Source organism: Chrysemys picta, chromosome 4 (genome assembly GCF_011386835.1).
Source record: "Chrysemys picta bellii isolate R12L10 chromosome 4, ASM1138683v2, whole genome shotgun sequence".
NCBI classification, from domain to species: domain Eukaryota; kingdom Metazoa; phylum Chordata; order Testudines; family Emydidae; genus Chrysemys; species Chrysemys picta.
In genome coordinates this window covers 100,724,150-100,749,654 of record NC_088794.1, presented here as the reverse complement: position 1 = coordinate 100,749,654, position 25,505 = coordinate 100,724,150, and the positions used below count along the sequence as shown (strand labels likewise).

Genomic DNA, 25,505 nt, shown 5'->3' with positions numbered 1-25,505 from the left:
TGCAGTACTAAACTGACTAAAGAAAACCTTTGTTTTATCTTTGTTATAACACCTGCTTTAGGCAATCTGCTCTTTCTCTCTCTCTCTCTAAATGAATTTTGTCACAGCCTTTCATATTCTCTTGTGGTGATGAGCTAATGAAAGTAGATAGTACAATTTGTGCTGACCAGGTAGCAACTGCCAGCTTGCAGCTGAGGATAGTTTAAATAAATAAATAAAATATAGCATTATATCACTGATTTACCCATTACATGACATTAATAGTGTGAAACCTTGGTGTGTTTATCTGTTTGTATTGGTGTGCATTTATCGAATTGTTTATGACAAGACTAATTGGGGTAATTGTAGACACTGAAATTACCTGTCAGCTATATGTAACCACACTCCCTTTCTTTCTGACAAATGATGACAACTGAGGGACCCCATAGCATTACTCATGATGGCTTTTCGAGTGGTAATAAGGACAATAGGGGCCCTGGCTAATTTGACATGGACAGCCTTCACAACAAGAAGCCAGCTAAATGACTTGTCAGTAGGGGAAAGAAGTCGGAAAAGTAATGGAGTCCCCCATGGCGCTCTGACAGGGAGATGAGGCAATTTCAACGGAAAGTGAAAAGGCTTCAGTTTGTCAAGTATTTAGAACAATCAGAGAACAGCTAGAGGCTGGAACCTGACAATAAATTTGTGAACCATGGTAGCAGTTTCATATAGGTCAGTTATTTCATAATGGCTGTGAAGCTTTCATAGGTTTCTGCTTTCGTAGTATACTTCAGATCCGCCAACTGGTGCTTTGTCACCTTAAATTTGTGCTTCCCTTTACACAGTAGGAATAATGGTTAAGGTTACAGAGGAACAGAAATGTAAGACAGCATGATTTTCAGACACCAGTCTGTTGAAAAATAAACAAAAATTTAGATAGTAATAATGTGATTGCATCCATTTCAAGCTAGTGGTGTTAACACATTCTCTGTGGTAGCGGCCTGCACCATTTTATAGATAAGAAGTGAAGTAATTTATTTCTCACCAACAAAACTAAATAAAATGCAACCTTTTTTATATTTTCACCCTTCTGTACATAGTTAAAAATTTTAAGGTTCATTTCCAACTGCTTGTTCTTGAAGCATGTTCCAATTCTGTAGTTATGACCTCTATTGAGACAGTTTAACTGATGACACAGAAAGAGACTTGTGATTTCGTTGTGTGGTTTACAAAAGGTGATGTACTTGAGGATTTAAAATTAGAAAAGCTCCTGATTTAAATATCAGTTCTTAAAGTTGTGTTCTCCAATGATCATTTGGATTTTTATCTGTAACTTCAGGAGCCTGCCACTTTTTATATCATTGGTGTTGACCTTCTTATTTGCAATGAAGAAAAAAAGTCCAAGATTAAAGCATCGATGTTGTGTTGCAGGGGTAGGCAACCTTTCAGAAGTGGTGTGCCGATTCTTCATTTATTCACTTTAATTTAAGGTTTCGCGTGCAGGTAATACATTTTAACGTTTTTTAAAAGGTCTCTCTCTATAAGTCTATATTATATAACTAAACTATTGTATGTAAAGTAAAAAAAGTTTTCAAAATATTTAAGAAGCTTCCTTTAAAATTAAATTAAAATGCTGATCTTACGCTGCCAGCCTGCTCAGCCCGCTGCCAGCCTGGGGTTCTGTTCACCTAGGCTGGCAGCGGGCTGAGCAGGACCTGCGGCCGGGACGTCAGCTGGCAAGGGGCCGGCAGCCGGGCCCCCAGACCTGCGGGGGGTTCAGGGGTCAGGGCAGAGGACTGGGCGGTGTGGGGGTGCAGGGCAGAGGGATGGGTGTGGGTGGGGTTCAGGGGTAATGGCAGAGGGCTGGGGGGATGTGGGGGGTGCAGGGCAGAAGGCTGGTGGGGTGTGGGAGGGTTCAGGGGTCAGGGCAGAAGGCTGGGTGTGTGGGGGGGAGAGTTTGGGGATCAGGGCAGAGGGCTTGGGGGTGTGTGGAGGTGCAGGGCAGAAGGCTGTGTGTGGGGGGGGGTTCAGGGTTCAGGGCAGAGGGCTGGGGTGCTCGGCTTGTGGGGGTGCTCCCAGCCCCCTGCCCTAAGCATCTCATGGCAGCGGGCTGGAAGGGATATGCCCTGTTCCACCACCTTCCCCAAGGTCCTGTCCCTACCTCTGCTCTGCCTCCTCTACGGAGCAGCGAGCACGCTGCCACTCGTCCCCCTTCCCCTCCCCCTCGCAAGGGCCATCAGCTGATCAGCGCAGGGAAGGAAAGGAGGAGGGTCAGGAAAGCACCACGCTGGGGGAAGAAGCAGGGGAGGGGGAAAGCTTGGCTACTGCAGGACCAAGCTTCTGCCTCCTGCCCCGGCAGGGGAGAGCGGTGGGCAGGGGAGCTGAGTGGGGCTGGGGGCCAGGACCGTGGCAGGCAGCAAATCGGCTTGCGTGCCCTGTTTGGCACGCGTGCCGTAGGTTGCCAACCCCTGTTGTGTTGTGTTTTCTGAATTCTTAGGATCCAGTATTGCTTAGAAGTGTTCATGAGTTTTGCATGGATCTAGTGAGACACACAAATTTTTTTCTTTCTAAAGTGATCTTTTTGTTAGAAAATAGAACAGTGCATGGTAGTTTACATTTTTTACTTTTGACAACTTTTTTCCTTCATTTTTACTAATGACTCCCCCACACATACACCCATTTTAAGCATTTGAAAACTAATGCAACAAGTGTTTATTCAGGAACTCTGGATCTCAGCCCTTACAATAAGTGTTTCAAGATGCGTGTCTCATCTCATCTCATGAGCAACATATCTTTTGACCTGGTCTTACTAAAATTAGCTGTATAGGCTCTTTATTTTCTCCACCTTCCCCCTCTGATCTCCTTGTCCCCTCTCCTTGAGTCAAATAGTCCTTCTTTCTGAGTCTCATTGTTCAGTTTTGAAGGATTCTTAATTTAGGCCACCGGAGAATTTGGCCCTTTATTCCCGGTACCAGAGTATTTTAAAAATATTGTTTTATTTCCTGTGGTTTGGTAATTGTATCAAGGAAAAACCTTGCTAAATTAAAGGAGTCTGTCATCCCTGCAAGATGGGCTGTTGAGTCATTCTCACACACACACAATTAAACATATGTGCGTCTCCTTTACTATACTTGCATGCCCTGCACTTGTTCTCCTAAGTTTGCCAAATAGTCTTTCTACATACCTTATTTGCTGGTTGTTCCTTCAGTAGAGCTAATGAAATTACCAACATATGCAAGTGGGATAAGTGAAAGATCTTCCTCTTCTTTCTCTGTCTGAAGCAGAGCTCTTGAGTTCATATTCAAGTCCTCTCACAGTACTACAAGATTAGGAGTGTTTGAACACTGTGGTGTCTAGAATTGTTTCAACATGTTCTCTTTGGGCCATATTCTTCTTTTGTTATTTGTGGAGTTGCACAGATATGAATGAGAGCAGAATTTACATCATTAATTTTGGATTGTTTCAGTTTCATTCATACATATAATCACCTCATTGAAAATAACTGAATTTAATGTTGCCACAGACCTTTTTAACACTTCTTACCTCAATGCACATTGGTCTCATTGGAGGGCTGCATACTGTATTCCTGTTATGAGACATATTTGCACAATACTTTTAGATTTATTGATTTCTAATTCTGTATTGCATTAGCTCTGATGAGAAATGCTATAGTGTGTTTTTTTCTAAATTGTTGGAAATATTATAGCTCTGAGGAACTAGTTTTTTTAAAAACAATACTCCTGGTTTCCTAGCAGTAGACTGCCACCAATTTTGTCCCTTCCCCAAATTCTCTTTGGTGTTAATTTTACATTGTATTTAGTTTTTCAAACTATAATGTACTTTTAGAAAAAGGATGGTTTAACATTATCCAAAGTGAACTGTGGGAGCTTTGTCAGGGGTAGGAAACTGCATCAGTGTAGTGGAAGAATTCTGAGAGCCATCTCCATCATATAATTGGATTTTACCAAATCCTAATCACTCTATGATCTGTAATAGCTGAGTATCCCCATTCAACACTGTTAAATGCCTTTTCTGGTTCAAGTGAAAAGCAGTAATAGGGTTTTCCATTTTGACTGATTTTTTATATTATCCATACATATTCCTTTATAATGAATGAATTAACATTAAATAAGTATTCATATGAGACACCGGCTCTTAGCTAGAATATGGTTGTCTAACCCAAAGCCTTTGAATCTTTTTATTCACTTCAGTGGCTGTTGCGATCAGGCCATGAGTTTGATGTATAGTTCTGGAAATGTAATAGGGGTGTTTTGATCTGGTCATATTGTTATGAGGGACAATTTTCCAGAGGAAACCTTGCCTTTGGCTTCATTACGAGTTTTAAATATGAACTTTAGAATTTTGTGTGGTAGGAATTTTTGGTGTATATACCACTAAGCATAAATAGTAACAAAGGTTAGCATGTGCTGGGAATCTGGGAGGCAAGAAGGAAGCACATCAGACTGCAGTGAGATAAAATCACTTGTACCAGTATATTCTTTACTGCTACCTGCTATAATAATGAAAAAAATCATTTGATTTCTTCATCACTCCCTTTGCTTATTTTTTTTTTAATATAGATTAATTTGCTGCTGGTGAAAGGTGCTGGGTAGAGCTAGTTAGGAATTTTCTGTCAGAATGATTTTTGAAAGAAAATACAGTGTCTTCAAGATGGGACTTTTTCACAGGGAAAAATTTGACTCTTTAAGAAAACAGCACTGTGCAGAAAGCTACAAGCAGGGACTTTCTTTCTTTTGGGTAGGTTTGACCAATATCTACACGCACACACATATATACACTGAAACAGACATTAGAGAGAGATGTACCTTTTCGTTTGTTTGTTTTGGTATTTATTTTTAATTCTGAATTAAAGAAGTTCTGATAGTTTCCCATGCTGTCTCCTATCACTGAGTGAAGATTACTGTGGCTGTTTAGGGATTTGAGTTTTATCATTTAATTTAAATTCCCAACACTGACCATAGATGTTGAAGTAATTAATAATTTGATTGATATATCTCCATGTCTTAATTACTTTAAACCTGGTAATTGGGGAATTCAGTTATGTTATATAAGGAAGAATATGACCTACAAACTGTCCAGATTCACTTATAAATTGAGCAGCATTAATGAGAACCTAAGAAGTTTCAAATTGTAAAATAAACCTATCTGGTGGATTATTAAATATGTGAGTGTCAAAGTATACTAGCTGCTGCATTTAAGGTTAAACAGTTAATTCAATAACTTGTAAAGCTTGTTATCATAGTAAGCGGCAATAATCTATGCAATATTATATAAGAAATATTATTAATAACCTAAATGCCATTTGCTGTTTTTATTCCATTTTATTGTATTTAGCTTGTAATTTAAACTGCTTTCTAATTAATTTTAGCCTGACTCAGTTTGAAGTAGTAAAACCTACCTATCTAATAGATGACACATGTTGTAGAGAAACATACAAGATTCTCATTTCCCCTAGATCAATCAGCCATGAAATAATTAACTGGATTTTTGTTTTTCCTGCAGTTTTTTAAGAAATATAATACAATTGAATTTGTCCAGGTTTTTTTTTTTAAAGAGAAAAATGGAAGCAAATTACCTAAATGTTTTATCTGACAGCATCCTCTTTTAATGGTTAAAATATCCTAAAGCACTTGATCACAATGCCTTTTAATTTTCAAGCCATGTGTTGTATTAGTGAATTGCAGATGTTACTGATTTGAGCTGAAATTTCTCAGTGTGTTTACCAGAACACCAGGCTGGCACTAACAAGGTCCCAGCTAGGTCAAAGACCTAGAATCGACATCTTTCTTAAATCTTGCTCTTGTGAAAACTAGAAGCCCAGGTCAGGGCAGTCAGCTGATGGCATTACCTCTTACAACCACTGATTAGATTAGCTCTTCATTTATCAGCTACACAAAAACTAACACTTAACCTTTTAAGTCAATAGTTTTGATGTATACTTATTTTTTTTAAATGGTGACTGTTGTATTAAAGTGTTGGTTCAGTACCAATGAAGTATAACATACAGTAGTCTCTTGCCCTGGATTTAAAATCAGTAGATGTATTTTATAGATAGTTCAAGTGTTGCTTTCAGTCTTAAATTGTTCAGTGGGAAATATCTAGAAACTGGAGTTTTCCAAAGAAAATATATAATTTTATTTCTAGTTTAGTTTTAGATATTTGACTCTCATTCATTCCCAAAGTACACATTATAAGCACTATACAGTGAAAACTAGTCCCTGCATGTGCAGAGAGCACTATTCCTTCTCTAGCAGGCTGTTGCTGGGCTCCTCTTACCCCTTCCTGGGCTCAGTCCGCAATTATGGTGCTCACTAACTGACCTGTGAGTAGTAGATTCTGACTCTTAGTTGCAAAGACGGGCATTGCACAGAGGGTATCTGTGAAAGGTTGTCAGTGGAGTCTTAGAATGTTCCTGTTCACACATATTGACTGCCTGAGCTCTTCATCTTGCTACAGGGCAGAAAGGCCACAAAGTGTAGGGGCTATGTCTAGGGAAGGATAGTTGGGCTGCTCCAGCAGCAACATCTGGAATATTGTTTGAGGGTGGCTTTTCTCCACCATTCCAAAGTAGAGAAGCCTGTATAAAAGTCCTCCAGCTCATCACCAATCAGGTGGGACCCAAGTGACTACGGAGTATGGTCACTGGTAGCCCTGAACCAACTTCCTGGGAGTTCTACAAATGGCTGAAACTTGGATGACAGCAGCAGCAACAAATTATGCATCTAACAGATAGCAGCAAACTGGAGAGTAAGAGAACAGTAGCAGTAGAGCAGGGCCAGGTGATAGGGAGCATATCTAAGTTGATGCCAGCAAAAGAAGAGAGGAAGCACAGCTCCTAAGGAAGGTCTTCTTGAGCTGCTTATGGATCCATCTTAAGGACAAAGGCTGAACAAAATGCAGAGCAGATATGTGAAGGAAACAATAGGTTCTACATTAAAGGAAAGTAATGGTCTGGTCATGACCTCTGCTTTCTCCCTTCTGACGCTGGGAGTTGCCATGAAATGAGAGCAGTAGCTAACATTGTCCCCAGTGCAGGGTCTTTCCTTGTGGCTCTTGGTAGCCAGTCCTCGGGCTTTAGAACAGGACCAGCATGACATACAGTTTGTGCCTATTAGAAAACCTGTCCCTTGGGTTAACGTGTGCCACCTTTCATTGCAGTAGTCTGTCATCTAGGCCATCTCTCTATTACAAACTTTGGTTGATACAATTTATGTCGGCATAAGGCTGCTGCAGTTAGTATGTCGCTTGCTCATGTGCATACTTGGCTCCTTGCGTCAGCACTGCACATAGTCACTTTTGTCTGTGCACCATAAGTAAGTATCCCAGTGTGCAATCCGCCACAGTCCAGCACACTGCCTTTTGGAAAACTTTGATAATGCATGGTGGGGCAGAAGTGAGTTGCGTAGGGGTTACTGGGAGCAAGGGTTCAACTTCCCAGCATGCAACGGTCTCCATACCATAATGTCATTTATATCCCTTAACTTTTGCACCTTTTTTAAAAATTCCATGAACTTACATGACCCTCCTTGCTATCTGCCATTTCTGACAGAAGCATGGAGCCTATACAGCTCTGCATTATTGTCATAAGCATTACATGCACAGGACACATGATCCACCAGTATTTGCAGAGCTGTAAGAAGAGCCAAATCAGCAGGAAAAATGACTATTTCTTGGAGGACATGGGGGACATAATAAAAACCAATTCAAGAGTATTGGTGGGGTTCACAAAGCAGCTGTAGATGGTAGATCACCACTTCTGGGCCTGAGAAATGAGCATTGACTGGTGGGATTACATCATAATTCACGTTTGGGTTGATGAGTGGTGGCTGCAGAACTTTTGAATGTGCAAGGCCACATTGCTGTATCTGTGTGCCAAGCTCGCTCCAGCGCAGAAACACCAAAATGAGAATTGCACTGACAGTGGAGAAGCAAGTGGCAAATGCAGTGAGGAAATTTACAACACCAGATTGGTACTGGTCAGTGGGTTTTAAAGGGAAGGTGGACCTTCCGGTCTACATCACCCCGGGCATTGGAGTTCACAATTGTGACCACAGCAGTCAGTGTCAGGCTTTGAGGGAGATCTCCTGAAGGACTGTTAGGGTTGACATAAGTGACTCATTGTCTACATCTGCACTGCATCAACCTCAGTACATAGAGGAGCCGGCTCAGTGCCAGTAAGGGAGGTGGTATTACTGCGTCACTGAAACAGGGCACTTACATCGGTGGGAGACAAATTTAAATGTAGACACATGCACTAGGTTGAGAGAAGGCAGCTTACATTGACTTAACTTGGTAGCATAGACCAGGCCCTAGTTTCAGACAGATTTCCTCAGTTCATAGGCACCATTAACTCAGGTATGGTACAAGTTAGGGAGGGGACCACAAGAAGTGGGAGTGGAAAAATATATGTAGTCACTTACTAGAGTATGATTGACTTGGAACATGAGGTGAATGTAGGGGACATGGCTAACATCTCATATGCCAATGCTTAGAATACTGATAAGCATCACTTGTCAGCATAATGCTCGTAGCCAGAAGTGAAGAGTGCCTGTGTGGGGCTACAATAATCTTTGATGTGTCCTCTATTTTAAAGGAAATAAAGAAAAAATCGAGTATGGAGATTACTGCTTGTCATCACTTTTAGTATAAAAGGAGAGTTATGGATTTCAAAGAATGGACAAAGAAAAAAAGAAGGGGGGGGGGCAAATACCTAAAAGAGCCAGAAATTTGGAAATTAAACAGCAAAACTCTTGACCTATGCCTGCATCCTATTTTAAAAACATCTGGATAGCTACTTGTCCATGTTCAAATATTAGGACATTAAGAGAGAGGTTCATGCCACAAATAGAGGTTTCTTGTGGCTGTGTTTTAATAAAACTAGGTCTGGCAAGCAACAAGCCTTTTAGATAATTGTTACCTGCCTTTCAACCATGATGATCTATGCACATTTAGTCAGGTCCCCAGACTCTTGATTAGTCTGTAAGTACCTACATTGGGAACAAATATTTAATAATGGGCTCTTCAGTCTAGCAGGGAAAGATATAACATGATCCAATGACTGAAAGTTGAAGCTAGACAAATTCAGGTTGGAAAAGAGGCATACATTTTTAACAGAGAGAGTAATTAACCACTATAACAATTTACCGGGGTTGTAGTGGATTCTCCATCACTGACAATTTGTAAATCAAGACTGGATATTTTTCTAAAAGAAATGATCTAGCATTATTTTTAGGAAGTTCTATGGCCTAAGTTATATGGTAGATCAAACTAGCTAATCACAAGTGGTCCTTCTGTCCTTGGAATCTGGGAATACAGGATGCAATTTACTTCATTAATCCAGAAGAGAAACAGCAGAGTGGGGATTTGCATTTTGTAGTACCAAGTCTCAATTTGTACGCTTGGTTGATTTACCCTTTAAGTTACAGCCAGAGGACTTTAAAACATAGATCTGTTTGCATGAGTTGTGTCATAGAGTAGGATTGGTTTTCTGAAATCAAATTGATCTACTCCTTCAGAGAATATCAGAATTTTAAATCATCACTCCCAGTATAAATTTGACTAAACAATAATTTGAATACCATGGAGTACTTTGCAAAATGTGTATTATTAAGTATAATGTAAAAACAAACAACTTTATTTTAGTGTCAGTCAAGTGATACTTATCAAAAACTAATGTCATAGCTAAGATCCTGATAATATTAAATATATTTCTGAAGAACAAGCCTCAATATACTGAAAAGTATGCTTAAATTCTAAGACACTTATTTACATCAGCTGAGAATAGAAGTAGCTCCACTAATGTCAGTGCAGCCATTCCAGTTTACACCATTACACCTTATATGTGGAATCTAAAGAAAGAAATGGGTAGTATAAATTAATTTATAGAGTAAGAGGAAGTTAAAACAGAGCACCACAGAAGTTTTTCATTGTGTTCCAGTGGTATAACAGTTACAAAAAAGGGTGATGACATTTATTGAAATGGAAAGATAACTCTTGACCCATTTCTTAGCACTTCTTATTGGCATCAGATATTTTCAAATGATTTTTAAGATAATGGGCTGTTGCCAGATCTTGTATCAAAAAATTTCTGCTTGCAACCACTAAAACCATCATTGACTATGTTATTTTCCCCCTGTATATTTATTTCAGTAGCATCTTCATTGTTAGAGTTATGCAACAATTTGGGGCAGGAACCATCATTCCATATCTTTGTGTGCAGTGGCTTGCACAATGGAGCCTTAATCAAGGGCTCTAGCCCCTACTGCAGTACAAATGATAGGTAATAATCTAAGCCATTTTTTAGCTCCACACAGAATTGGATAAAGGCTCTTGTTCCTTTGTAGTAAAATGTGGACAAAACCCAAAGTCTGACAGAAAATTACTTCAGAGTGGGATGCATGAATTAGTAAGTGGCATGCCAACACACTAAAAAAAGAAAGTTGGTAGTAAATGACAGCCAGTATGATCAGAAAAACCTATTGAAGACAGAAATATACTGCAATACTTTATTTGGGAAGTCATGTAGCACTAAACTATATACACTTCAGCAACATCTAGAGTACTGGAGCAGGATTTGTGTATATATGCACTGCAAGCCATAGACAATCTGAGATGAAGCCCACATGCTACCAGTATTTGTAGATAGCTCAGGTGAGACCAAATGTCATGTATGTGTGTCCTCATCCAAATACATTGTAGCCTAGGATAAAGTGCTCTAATGTAGGCGTCAGAAGACCATGAGTTCTGGGCTGGCCTCTACTGGCTGCTGTTTAGATTTCTGTGCACTTGGGTATTCTTACTATTATTGAGCAAGGCCTCACTCTGTAGGTCAGCCAAGAATAATTCCCCCATTAAACAAAAAAGCTAACTGAAAGCTTGCACAAAGTAACTTCCAGATCTATAATTTGGAGACCTAAATCCTATCTAGTCAGCCACAATACATCTAAGAATGGGACACCAAATCTATGAGTTTGTCTTTCCTGTCTGTAACTGTTGCTCTAACTACAAGAACATACTCCCCTTCCTGAGCCAGGAATATTACCAAGGATTCCTGATCTCCAACATTCTACCGGTGTCTGATAAATAGTTGTGTAACCAACTCAAGAAGTATGCTAAATACCTATTAGTGGCTGGTTCACATAGGGGATATCAGTTACTACTTTAGCTCAAGTAGCAGAGGTCTGTGCTGAGAATCCAAAGTTCCAGGTTTTAAACACTAGTGATAACTCAACAGTGGGAGGGATCTTCTTGGGTTTGTAGTGATTTTCTGTGTTTTTCTTGACTCCATGGCATGTGAGTCATAGAGGATCTTCTGGCCCTGCAAGAGCATTCCACCAAATGGCTATAGAATAGGTTGTAAGATGAGAGAGCCTGTTTTGCATACAGAAGGACCACATAACATTTTCTCTAGATAGAGCCATAAGAAATAAATGTTAGCGCTTGCCTTTTTACTAAGCCATACATTTATTATAAAAATATCCATTTCAAAAGTGCTTTTCATTGTTTTTTACTCTTAAAATCAGTCATTCATAAAATGTGCCACTTTCTCTTTACTCAGAGCAGTATCTTGCAAAATTTAGTTTGTTCTGTAATAAAAGTTGCTCTGCATGCTCATGTTGATTTGGCACATATGGAATCAACTCATACAGTAAAAGTAAGCTGTACAATTTGTTTGTACAAATAAAAGTACAAAATACCTCAAAATAAATATTTAAAATTCCTTTTATGCATTGAATTGAAAATATGATTAAACAAAATCTAAAAAGAAAGCATTGGCACTCATGGAATTCAGGTGAAAATCATAGAAGTATAATTAAAAACAGAATGGTGTTAATCACAAATTGCTGTGGGAGAGTGAGATTATTAAATGTGTATTGCTACCCTTTTCCCTTAAACTAAAGTAATTTTAACACACTGTGTCCCATAGTCAATAACAAGAAAATACAGAATTGGTTTTAATGCAGAGACAGATCCTCAGGACATAAGTCCAGGGGCAATGTGCAAACGTGAGGTAAAGCTCACCCTATGCTCTCTTATAGTTGCCTGAGGGCTGTTCTGACTTACACTAACCTGTAGGAGCCACAAGAGATTGAAAATGTAGGCCAAAATTGAGATAACATAGGAGCAGCCCCATCACACACACACACATATATATCCCCATGCTCCCTGTTCACTGCTGCTCCAGCAATAGTATAAGTCATTATATTAGCCACATGCCACTGGAGAATCACCTACACACTGGGATAATTTGCCTTGGATATTTTATATAGGGCTTTCAGCCAAAGTAGCTGGCAATGAAGTGCAAAATAGCTTCACCAAACCCAAGGATCTGGCCCAAAATATTTCATACTTACATGGTGATACAAAGTTTACAGGTTGTTGATTTGTTTGGGGTTTTGTGGTGTTTTGTTTTGTTTGCTTGTTTGTTTATTAACTATGCTGCTGCCAGTTTTTCATTAAATTAATTTTTTGTTGGCTTGACCTTGTGTTTCTGGAGGTGAAGAACTCTGATAATGACAATAACGTTTGTGGAAAGTAAATAACTGATAACACTGGGTCTTATGGCCTTTTTTTCATTTGGCAAGACAAATCACAGGCTGGTAATGCCGACCTCTAAGTTTATGCAATAACAAAAGTTTAGCAAGAGCTGGAAATCTGGTAGGCAAGAAGGCAACACATCAGACTGTAATGGAGATAGAATTACTTGTGCCAATGCACTCTCCACTGCCACCAGCTAGAATAATGAAAAATTGATTTCTTGCATCATTCTCTTTGCTTAAAAAAAATGAATTTCCTGCAGTTGAGAGATGCTAGGTTGGGAATTTTCTGTCTAATGATTTTTCAACAGAAAATGCGGTTTCCACAAAATTAAAATTTTTCACAGGAAAAGATTTTTACTTTTCAAAAATATGTCCATTTCCCATTGGGAATATAGAAATGAAAAATTTCATTTTGGGTAGGCTTGACCAGTATTGAAATAGTTTTCTTTAAACTGACCCAAAATGTTTAATTTTGAATCCACACAAAAAAAATTAAATCACATTATTTTATTGGAATTGTTCCAACCCCCATTTTCTGCTATGGGCTGGGCTTCCGAGGGGACTGCATCTCCCATAGTGAATTTCTTCTGCGTGGAGCATCACAGGAGTTGCATGACTATGGAGACCAGACCCACCATTCTTAAAGACAATAGGCAAAGACAGTCTAATGCTGAAAAGCAATTTGGGAAACTGAAGCAAAACATTTATATTTTGGAACTGTTAAATTGTGATCAAAAATATCAAAACAAAATTTGCAATATTTCCAAATCAATTTTTTTTTTTGAATTCCATTCTGTGGAAAATTTTGATATTTCAACTTTTTGTCATGTTTTGGGACTGTGACCTGGTGCCAGCTCTTGCCAAGGCTGTAGGCATCAGCTGAACCCTGACAAATACATAGCTGGAAACCAGACTAGCTCACCTGTATGGTAGCTTGTCCCATCAACTTGAATTCTGGTGCAAGGAAATAAAGGTAGCTGATATGAAAATTCTTCATCTCTTTGCTGTTTGGGCTCTCTCAGGGCTGGAGCTAGGACACAAAAGCAGAGATTCCCAGGGTCAACTCGGGTTAGCCCTAAAAGACATTGACTGAGTGCTGACAGGTTATTACATCTCTGACACCTATTGGAACCATAGATTGTAACTTATTTATGTGTATATGTTTGCTTACTTTAACCTGAAAATAACTCTCTCATTTCTTTTCTTATTTAATAAATTCTCAGTCAGTTTACTATAGGATTGGCTAGCAACATAGTCTTAGGTGTGAGATATAAGTAACTGGTCTCTTGGGACTGGGAGTAACCTGAATATGTTGTGATCTTTGGTGTAAGGAACCATTTATGACTAAGTCCAGCTTGCCTGGGTGGTGGGATAGACTGGAATGCCTCAGGGGACTGGTATAATGCTTTAGATTTCACGAACACAGTAACAAATTTGAACTCCTGATTATATAACATACCACCAGATTGAGGTGTCTGCCCTGCTTTTTGACAGACTGGCCTGAGGGTGACACTTATGGTCATGAACCACTCCAAACAGTGTGACGGGGACAAAATTCATTGTTGAAATTTTGGAATTTCTGTATTTCACTCCGCGTTAGTGCTGGGGTTGACAGCACTGAACTGATAGTGCTCTGTTTAACCACAGAGCACTTATGGCATGGGAGTTAGTTTCCCTTGCCTGTTCTTCTCTGATGTGGAAAGAGTGATCACCTGTTGGGATGAATGGAAAATTCAGACTCCATGCCCATTCAATCTTTGACCTCTATGCTAAGTCTTCCAGTAAGATGCCATGGTTTTGTGATGTGGATGTGTCTAATAGGAATTCAGATGAGATCACCAAATCATTACGCATGGTTTAAATCTGCTACAGACAAGTTCTGCATCTCAGATATAATTCAGGATCAGGTATAATGCAAATTAGTATTACGCTGTCATTTTTGTTTGCTAGTGCTTTTCCGATTCTTGTTTTACTGTCAGGATGTGATGCAAAGAATAAATGAACATGCTGATTAGTGGCTTATATAAAACTGCTGATGTCAGTAAATTGGCCTAAGATCTAAGCATCATTCATTTTTGTCTCGATCATAATGTATGCTAAACATTTAGATTGAAAATAATAAGTTGCCTAGTATTGAGTATGATACTAAGTCAGCTGCTTACCTTAGGGCTCAGTTTTAATTCCTCTTATTTTCCTGCTATACTCCTCTGCAGTATCAGGCCGTTGAAATCATCTATATACACATGTGCAGATGATACTGTGCTTCATATCTCAGATTGTGAAACAGATGAACTGAATGAAGACTTGGAAATCGTAACTAGATGGGCAAATGAACATAAATTCCAGCTGAATCCAGTAGAAACAAAGTCCACCTACTTCACCACAAACCATAAGATGTTCAAGTACAGTCCAAAATTGACACTGTCTGGAGAAAGTATTGCTGCAGAGAGGAACCCAATATACCTCGCAGTGAACTTGGACACAGAACTAAGGTTTGGACCACAAGTCAATAAAGTGCCAGTCAAGAGTGGAGACTGAATCTCTTAAGAAGCATCACTGGTATCAATTGAGGTACATGTGTTTACACACTGAAAACAGCATGCTGCTTGATAGGTAGCCCAGTACTTGGATATGCCTCCCCTATTTGGTCACATATTGCTCCCAGTTACATTGCCAACAACAACATTGAGCAGTCATCCACAGTTCACATGATAATTGAAGCTGTAAGATTCACTCTAGCAGCAATTTGTGAACAAGAGTCTGATATTCAACCTTTTAAGAACCATAGAAAAAAACAGCTAATTCAGTATGGAAATTGTCTTTGTTCCTACCTGAATGTCATCATTGCTCAGGTCTGTTCAGAAATGGGAAAATCCAAACAAGGCTGAAACAGTCATCTTACTTTGAAAGATGTAAAGGCTGCTAAAGAAAAGGAAGATTTGACGTCAGGAGGGTAGAGTGCATGAAGAAGCTTGTAGGTCCAGTTATTGCTCCACATAAACCTATTTACTTTAGTAAATGTCTCTCTGTTTAAGGGAGAGACGAAATACAAGGACTTGGGTATACTAAGGAAAAATGCAGAAGACCACCCAATGGTATTAACCACAAGGCAAACAGATTCACGTGTACATTGATAGTTCATCAGAGATATCATTCAAGAATGGTTGTTCTGGTGTCTTCATCCAGTGGCCCAATGGAATGAGTACAAAAAGTGTATTATTTTGGAATAGATCTCAAATTATATGGCTGAAATGAAAGCTATTCTCACTCTAGTGAAAGAAATAAACAGAGCAGAAATAGAGGCAGATGTTGCGGTGTTTGTTGACTTGCAGATGGCAATCCTCTGTCCTTTTGAAGAAACCAGAATGCTATAATTGATGAAGTTCATTAGGAGGTGTGGAGGATCGGAGATAGAGGCAATGAATGGACTTTTCAGTAGAGTCCATCACACGTTGGTATGTACAGAGGTGAGGTAACTGATAAGCTGGCCAAAGTTGGAAGATTGGAAACTCAGGTAAGAATGACAATGGTCAAAGATAGTGCTGCCCAATGAAGGAAAATTTTAGTTGAAATAAATGGTTGAAGATAAAAGATTCTCTGATGGATATCAAAGCATCTCAGAAAATAACCCTGACTATTGCGAGATTGCGGACAGGGCACCCATCTCTATTGATTTTCTTACCACCCAGGGAAAGAAAATCAATAGAGATGGGACTAAAATGTACCAACTCTTCAAGTTGTGTCGGGAACAGGCTTTAATGCTTTTGACTGTAATATTGTAAGGAAAATGACGCTGTTCGGATTTGACACCTTAGATCAGACCTTTACAGAGGACCCTGCAAGAGTCTCCAAATTCATTCTTGAACTTCATGGCCTGATATGATTATTGTGAGACACCAACAACAACCTTACAGAGAACTACTCAATTATATGATGGAAAGGGGTCAAATATTGGGAGAGAGGGGTAAGGGGACACTCAAATTGAGGTTGGGTTTGCTGAGAGATGAGGAAGATGACAGTAGCAAGCGGAAAACTTTTTGTTTTATTTTTATAAATATTATACTACTAAAAAGTGTGCTTTGTCATCAGTCTGATCACCATGCTTACATATTATGTCCAGATTTCATATGTCAGCCATCTTTGTCTTTATGGGCTGTATTAGTCAGTGCAGAAACTGTCTTCTATTGGATTTGGAAAGCCCCTATCATACAGTCCCTTTATCCAGTTGCAATCTGCCCCATATTTTCTACCGTCTTTTGTTTAAATTGTAGTTATGTTTTTTAAATAAACTTAGAGGAGCTGACTAGTCTTCAACATTTTTTTAAAAAACAGACACCTATATCTAGGTGCATAAATATGTATGTAGAAGCCTAACTGTAGGCACTAGATTTTGATAATCTTGACCATGAAGTTTTTATGTTAAACCCAGAAAGTCAGGGAGTTCTGAATTAATGGTCTACCCTTAATATGCTAAATGAGTTACTGTACCTAGGCACAAATTGGTATGTAAAGATTTTTAGTCTTAACTCTGAATTTCCTTGCAGTTGTGGCTTTGTCAGACCTTTAACATTACTTTAAAGTAGGGGGTAAGGGGTTGTGGTTTAGTATAGACTAATGCACGTGGCAAGGCTTTTACATTAAGGATATTTCTTCCAGTGCATTATAGTGCAAATTATATTTTAAAACCAGCCAAACTATTGATGCTTTTATTGAATGGAATAATTTATTATACAAATATTTTAGTCTGTTGATGTTTCATCATCAAATAACAGTAAACACAATGTACATTTCCCATAAGACTGTTCTCAAGAGCCAAGTATTTATCCTTGTCTTACTCTGAAGGTAGTATTGTAATAATAATCAGCCTTAAAGCAAGACAGAGAAATATGTTTAAGGCTGAGCTTTCTAAGTACAATTATAAATAGGCTATCTGAAAAGAATCTAATTTTGCCTAGTGCTCCTATTAATGTTTTACAGAATGGTACTGAATTTTAAAATTCATTTGATTTATTTTGATTTTCTTTATACTCATTCTTTGGAGCAACCACACCAGCAATCTTACCTTGGGGGAGCCTGCTATATTATATCTTTGGTTTTCTAGACAATAGTTTTCTTTGTGTAGGATTATTTAACTTGATGGTTACTCTAATGAACTTAAATGACCTAAAATAACATGTAGTTGAAGATATATACTCTTCTTTTCTAGAAGTTAGGTCACAAATTGTATTTACAGAGCTTATTAGAGCAGTCTGTCAGCATTCTAGAACTTAGACAAATTAATTGTACAATGAATATTTGGGTAAAAACATATGTGGGAATTGGGGAAACTGCGATCTTGTCACATCAGAACTTACTTCGGTATAACTTATGTCACTCGGGTGTGAATAATGCACTTGTGGGAGGTGGAGTAAGTCTCCACCTCCCATGAGTAAGCCTGTCAGCTTTGAGCATTTTCACCAGAAGTGCTACAGCGGCACACTTCCCTCATGTTCTGACTGTTCCCCTTGTTTTGTTTGACTTTTTCTACAAATGGTCAAGGTAGTAATTTTGTTAAGTATTTTAATGTTAAAGTAATAGATGCAAAACTAATATGGAAAGTGTATAAAACATTTACTTCAAAAATAATCTTTGTCCTTCAGTAGCCTTCCAGGCTGTTGGTGCACTTGAGGTTTTAAATGAATTATTCTTCTCTGGAAGATCCCAAGACCGGACAATATTTCACTGGACTCTCCATAAAAGACATGAACAATTAAGAATACTCTCAAATAGACTTATTTTAAGCTAGCTATGTTTGGGAAAAGTTTAAAGCAGAGCATGGCTGTAATTTAGGATGCCATATTCCAGTATCTCTTCTTGGAGTTTCTCACCAATTTTCTTTGCAGAAATGCTTGATAAATGTTGTTTTGTGTAGAGTGGACAATCTGGTTTACTTGCATGCTTTTTTCTAAAAGAATTTTGTGGCCTTTTGTCTTAAATTATATGTAAGTGTTTAGTAATTTAGCTGTGCTTCACATTTCTGTTATTTCTGTTCCCACAAAGTACATTCATTTTTGCCACATATTTCCTTAGCCTTCCCCTCCCCCCTTTTTAGTTAAATACCAAAAACTGTATTAATTATAGGTTTCAAAGTAGCAGCCATGTTAGTCTGTATCCGCAAAAAGAACAGGAGTACTTGTGGCACCTTAGGCCTGGTCTACACTACGACTTTAATTCGGATTTAGCAGCCTTAATTCAAATTAACCCTGCACCCGTCCACACACAACGCCATTTAATTCGAAATAAAGGGCTCTTTAAATCGATTTCTGTACTCCACCCCGACGAGCGGAGTAGCGCCAAAATCGATTTTAGCATTTCGAATTAGGGTTAGTGTGGCCGCAATTCAATGGTATTGGCCTCCGGGAGCTATCCCACAGTGCACCATTGTGATCGCTTTGGACAGCAATCTGAACTCGGATGCACTGGCCAGGTAGACAGGAAAAGCCCCGGGAATATTTGAATTTCATTTCCTGTTTGCCCAGCGTGGAGAGCACAGGTGACCACAGGTAGCTCATCAGCACAGGTAACCATGCAGTCCGATAATCGAAAAAGAGCACCAGCATCTACCGTACGGGAGGTACTGGATCTGATCGCTATATGGGGAGAGGATTCAGTGCTAGCAGAACTTTGTTCTAAAAGACGAAATGCCAAAACTTTTGAAAAAATCTCCAAGGGCATGATGGAGAGAGGTCACAATAGGGACTCAGATCAGTGCCGCGTGAAAGTCAAGGAGCTCAGACAAGCCTATCAAAAAACAAAGGAGGCAAACGGTCGCTCCGGGTCAGAGCCGCGGACATGCCACTTCTACACCGAGCTGCATGCAATTCTAGGGGGGGCCGCCACCACTACCCCACCTGTGATCGTGGATTCCGGGTCAGGAATAGTCTCATCAGCTACACCTGAGGATTCTGCGGATGGGGAAGAGGAGGAGGAGGAGGAGGAGAAGGACGAGCTTGCATAGAGCACCCATCACTCCGTTCTCCCCAACAGCCAGGATCTTTTTCTCAGCCTGACTGAAGTACCCTCCCAACCCTCCCAAGCCAGTATCCAAGACCCTGACCCCATGGAAGGGACCTCAGGTGAGTTTACCTTTTAAAATATAAAACTTGTTTTAAAAGCAAGCATTTTTTAATGATTACTTTGCCCTGAGGACTTGGAATGCATTCGCGGCCATTTCAGCTACCGGAAAAGTCTGTTAACGTGTCGGGATGGAGCGGAAATCCTCCATGAAGCTCTCCTGGAGGTACCCCAAAAGCCTTGCCACAAGGTTTCTGGACAGTGCAGCCTTATTCCATCCTCCATGGTAGGACACTTGACCACGCCATGCTTGCAGCAAGTAATCTGGTATCCTTGCCTGACAAAGCCTGGCAGCATATGATCCCGGTGTTTGCTGGCATTCAAGCAACATCCGTTCTTTATCTTGCTGTGTAATCCTGAGGACAGTGATATCGCTCATGGTAACCTGGTTGAAATACGGGAACTTAAGGGGACAGAGGTGGCCGTTCCTACTGGGCTGTTTGCCTGTGGCTAAAAATAAATCCTTCCCTGCAGTTAGCCAAGCGCAGGGGGGGAAATTGGCCCTGAGCTTTTCACGTTTGGCTAGCAGGGATCTTCCCTGTTACCAGCCACGCGGTGGGGGGAGGGGTACAGCGATCATCCCAGAGAATTCATGGCGGGAGGGTGGAGCGGGGGGTTAGTTTGGTTCCTGCAGGGATCTTCCCTGATACCAGCCACGCGGTGGGGGGAGGGATAAAGCGATCATCCAGAGAATTGGATGGGGGGGGTGGTTAGTTTGTTTTCTGCTGCTGCTGAATGTTAACAGGAAAACCGCAGCACTCAACGGGCTTTGCTTGGTATGTGGGAAAGGAGGGCGCAGAAGCCGAAAGACAATGGCTTACCATGGCCGCATGCAAGCCGAATTCTGTTGCCCGGACCTGTGATCTCTAGCAGCAAAGCCACAGGCACTCAGTGTTAAGAGGCAAAATGCGACCTTGCACAGAAATCACAGGTGCTATGTAATGTGAATAGTGTTGGTCACCGTGAAAGAGTATAAGCATTGTTCTGCAAAATGTATCTTTTTAAAAAATTCTCTCTTTTTTCCCCTCCCTACAGCAGCTGCAAATTCTTCAAGCCTCCCTCCTCCGTCCCGAAGGCTATCACAGATAAGGCGTCGGAAAAAGAAGACGCGAGACGAGTTGTTTGCAGAAATCATGGAATCCACCCGCAGTGACAGAGCTCATCTGAATGAGTGGAAGGACATGGTTTCAAAGTATAAGAAAGAAGCCAGTGAACGTGAGGACAGGAGGGACCAACGTGAGGAGAGGAGAGATGCTCGAGATGAGAGGTGGCGGCAGGAAGATCAGAGGAGGCAGGATGCAACGCTGGGGCTGCTGCGTGAGCAAACAGACATGCTCCGGCGTCTGGTGGAGCTTCAGGAACGGCTGCAGGAAAACAGAGTGCCGCTACAGCCCCTGTATAACCCCCCTCCACATGTTCCATATCCTCCTCACCCAGACGTGTAAGAACGCGGGGCGGGGGGGCTCTGTACACCTTCCCATTCCACCCCAGTGGACAGCCCAAGCAAAAGGCTGTCATTTTTTTAACCTTTTTTTAGTGGCCTTTTCCTTCCCACCGATCCTCCTCCCAAACCCCACCCGGGTTCCCTCCCTCTTTTTATAATCTATTAATAAAGAATAAATGATTTTTAAACGATAGTGACTTTATTTGGTTTGAAAGCAAGCTGGGGGAAGGGGGAGGGTGGGTTCCTTACAGAGAATGAGTCAATAAAGGGGGCGGGTTTTCATGAAGGAGAAACAAACAGATATTTCACACTGTAGCCTGGCCAGTCATGAAACTGGTTTTCAAAGCTTCTCTGATGCACAGCGCTTCCTGGTGTGCTCTTCTAATCGCCCTGGTGTCTAGCTGCGCGTAATCAGCAGCCAGGCGATTTGCCTCAGCCTCCCACCCCGCCATAAAAGTCTCCCCCTTACTTTCACAGAGATTGTGGAGCACGCAGCAAGCAGAAATAACAATGGGGAGATTGGTTTGGCTGAGGTCTGAGCGAGTCAATAATGATCGCCAGCGACCTTTTAAACGGCCAAATGCACATTCTACCACCATTCTGCACTTGCTCAGTAGTTGAACAGCTCCTGACTCCTGTCCAGGCTGCCTGTGTATGGCTTCATGAGCCATGGCATTAAGGGGTAGGCTGGGTCCTCAAGAATAACTATTGGCATTTCAACATCCCCAACGGTTATTTTCTGGTCCGGAAAGTAAGTCCCTTGCTGCAGCCCTTTAAACAGAGTAGTGTTCCTGAAGACACGAGCGTCATGAACCCTTCCCGGCCAGCCCACGTTGATGTTGGTGAAACGTCCCTTGTGATCCACAAGTGCTTGCAGCACCATTGAAAAGTACCCCTTGCGGTTTATGTACTGGGTACTCTGGTGCTCCAGTGCCAAGATAGGGATATGGGTTCCATCTATCGCCCCACCACAGTTAGGGAATCCCATTGTAGCAAAGCCATCCACTATGGCCTGCACATTTCCCAGAATCACTACCTTTCGTAGCAGCACCTGAGTGATTGCTTTGGCTACTTGCATCACAGCAGCCCCCCACAGTAGATTTGCCCACTCCAAATTGATTCCCGACTGACCGGTAGCTGTCTGGCGTTGCAAGCTTCCACAGGGCTATCGCCACGCGCTTCTCAACTGTGATGGCTGCTCTCATCTTGGTATTCTGGTGTTTCAGGGCAGAGGACAGCAAGTCACAAAGTTCCATGAAAGTGCCCTTACGCATGCAAAAGTTCCGCAGCCACTGGGAATCATCCCACACCTGCAACACTATGCGGTCCCACCAGTCTGTGCTTGTTTCCCTTGCCCAGAATCAGCGTTCCATGGATAGAACCTGCCCCATTAACAACATGATCTCCAAAGCACCGGGGCCCGCAGTTTGACAGAATTCTGTGTCCGTGTCCGTGTCCATGTCCTCATCACGCTTGTCGCTGCGCTGCCGCCGCCGCTGCCTCCTCACCTCGTTTTTCTGGTCCTGGCTCAGCATAAACACCACTAGAACGCGTGAGGTGTTTACAATGTTCATGACTGCTGTCTTGAGCTGAGCGGGCTCCATGCTTGCCGTGGTATGGAGTCTGCAGTGTTCACCCAGGAAAAAAGGCGCGAAATGGTTGTCTGCCGTCCGTTGCTTTCATTCAGGGAGGGAGGGAGGGGTGAGGCTGTACCCAGAACCACCTGCGACAATGTTTTTTGTCCCATCAGGCACTGGGATCTCAACCCAGAATTCCAATGGGCGCGGGAGACTGCGGGAACTATGGGATAGCTATGGGATAGCTACCCACAGTGCAACACTCCAGAAATCGACGCTAGCCCCGGTACTTGGACTCATACCGCCGAATTAATGTGCTTAGTGTGGCCGCATACATTCGACTTTATACAATCTGTTTCCCAAATTCGAATTATATAAATTCGGATTAATCCCGTAGTGTAGACATACCCTTAGAGGCTAACAAATTTATTTCAGCATAAGCTTTCGTGGGCTACAGCTCACTTCTTCAGATGCATAGAGTGAAACACACAGACAGAAGATATTTATACATACAGAGAACATGAAAAGGTGGAAGCATTTCTCTGTATGTATAAATATCTTCTGTCTGTGAGTTTCACTCTATGCATCTGAAGAAGTGAGCTGTAGCCCATGAAAGCTTATGCTGAAATGAATCTGTTAGTCTCTAAGGTGCCACAAGTACTCCTGGTCTTATATTAATTATATTGAAGGGATTTTTGCTAGGAGTAGACTAAACTACAGTAGCTGCATGCATCTCTTTCTGTGCAACTTGGGTGTCAACTAGTGATACTGAATGACTTCACCTCCAAAGTAAAAATGTATGTCATGTAAGGAAGTGGTAGATATTTTTTGTGTATTTTATTCGTTCTTTTTCTGAAATAAGCATCTTCTGTTTCCCCATCATGTTAGATGGTGGACTCTCAGATTAGTAGAGTGATTAAGATACACATCTCTATCTAATCTACCTGCGTAGGCATTTCTGAAGTATCCATCATTGTGTTATACAGCTGCTAAGTACAAAATTAAGAACTTTACTAAAATGTGTGCATAAACATCTCCACTCACTGCTACTGTTAGATTCAGTATGCTTTGTTTGCATTTTGTTTTATCTTTACTTTAACCTCTGTTTGTAAGAAATTATGGCTGGTTACCATTCAGACCTTATTACTGCGGTAAATGGCAAGTCTTGCATCATGCTCTGTAAACAGTCAGCCTAGCCATCATTCTGATCTCTTACAGAAAGGTGTTCCATTGCCAAGGACTTCCCACTGAGAACTCTGCTTTTATCTATGACTAGATTCGCCTTGGACTTTGCCCACGTTGCATGCAGCTGTCTTAGTGGGTCTTGGATGGAGAAAGGATCTCTTAACGGGGCACTAGCCTGTTATGGGCCTTAAACATTAAGACCGAGACCTTGAAGAGGATCCAGAGTTGAAAAGGGAGCCAATGGAATAGTGTAGTACCAGAGTGGCTTGCTGTCAACAATATTTCTTGCTTAAAAGGCAGGGTGAACATCTTACTATGTGATTCTTAATTACCGTAATCAGTTTCTGAGTTTAGTGATTATTCATACTCTGGTTCTAACTGTGTTTAATGGAAAGTTGACCGCTTTACCCAATATCTTGTCATGATTGGGGTTTAAGCAAAAGTGATCCCAGTGAGATTCAACCAAAAGAAAACTTGAGGTTATGCTGCTAGATTGGGGAAAACAACCAGAGGAGTTGGCAAAGCTGATAAATACTTCCTTAACTGGAAGTTTGCTCATCTTTTGATATTGAAGTTTGTAGTCTGGGGATCCTCAGCCACGTCTGGATTTCCACATGGGGGTCAAGTGCTTTTTATCGTTTATGATTGATCATGGGGCTATGATATAAATGACAAAAAGGCCTGGATCAAGATTGGATTACTTTAATGCTTTGTATGTGCAGCTACTCCTTAAAAAGCATTTGTAGATTTCAGCTGAAGTAAAATATGACAACATCTTTGAAGGGGTTTTCTCACATTACACTAGTGTTCAGTAATCTGCACTATCTTCCAGTTCATTTCCTAGTGCAATTGAAAGTGTTGCTTTGAATTTATGAAGCTTTTAATGAGGTGGAGCACTTGGTACCTCAGATTGCCTCTCTCCCCTTTGACCATCTCTCAGATACAAAGCCAGGTGATATCTGAAGCATTCAAGCTAAATCTCCTTTAATCTCAGGGGGCAGGGTGTTCTCAGTGGTAGGTCTTCGGTGATGGAATTTGCTTCACTCATCAGTTCAAAAGATCATGAGTCTGTTGACTTTCTGGTCACACTGCAATGCCCATTTCTCTCCCAGAATTTTTCCAAAGTTAGAAGGACTGATGAGAGATTATGTGGCTGTAGGAGTTTGGAAGGAGAGGGCAAATTGGAGAGAGTGTAGATATTAGTTTTTTTTAACTTGGCCCTAGATGTTGTAGAAGGTCTTTGATAAAAAATGGGAGTGAGTATAGCTATTTATTCAGATTTATTTAAATCTGAATAAATAATAAACTCTGTCCATAAACTCAGTACTGTATGATTCTGGTTCAAGCTGTTCAGTAGAGTTGTAAATTCCTTTTAATAATCTTAGATTCTTTGTTCTCATCTTCCATAATCTTTAGTACTTTTCTGGTGTTTCATTTTCTAAATATGCATCATCATGTACAGATATTTGTCATTGTATGTAACTGAAGACAAATGTTTGTACATGGATTTGAAGTATCCATTGTTCACCATGATGTTGATGACTCTTATAGTTTGAAAAAGTATGATGTATTGAGATTTTAATTTATTGCATTTAGAAATAGCCAAGAAATCAAAACAAATGTGATTATTTATTATTATTATTAAGT

General features: G+C 40.6%; 2 protein-coding genes across 16 annotated transcripts in view; both read left to right on the top strand.

Annotated features, from left to right (window-relative positions):
- CDIN1 (CDAN1 interacting nuclease 1) overlaps positions 1–25,505 on the top strand; it is a 186,264-nt gene that overhangs the window by 136,484 nt on the left and 24,275 nt on the right. For 3 of the 15 annotated variants that reach the window (XR_010600667.1, XM_065593233.1, XM_065593234.1), the window contains one exon: positions 14,753–15,110. The exons of the other annotated variants lie outside the window; for them this stretch is intronic. Coding sequence is in view for 2 of the 3 variants with exons in the window: in XM_065593233.1 (XP_065449305.1) it covers positions 14,753–15,077 (325 nt within the window). In the remaining variant the exon portion in view is untranslated. The remainder of the gene's footprint in view (positions 1–14,752; positions 15,111–25,505) is intronic. 15 annotated transcript variants of the gene reach the window in all.
- Positions 19,512–21,284, top strand: LOC135983150 (matrix metalloproteinase-2-like). The gene is made up of 2 exons (XM_065593238.1): positions 19,512–19,654; positions 20,688–21,284. The coding sequence occupies exons 1-2, from the start codon at positions 19,639–19,641 to the stop codon at positions 21,095–21,097; spliced, it is 426 nt and encodes a 141-aa protein (XP_065449310.1). The 5' UTR covers positions 19,512–19,638; the 3' UTR covers positions 21,098–21,284.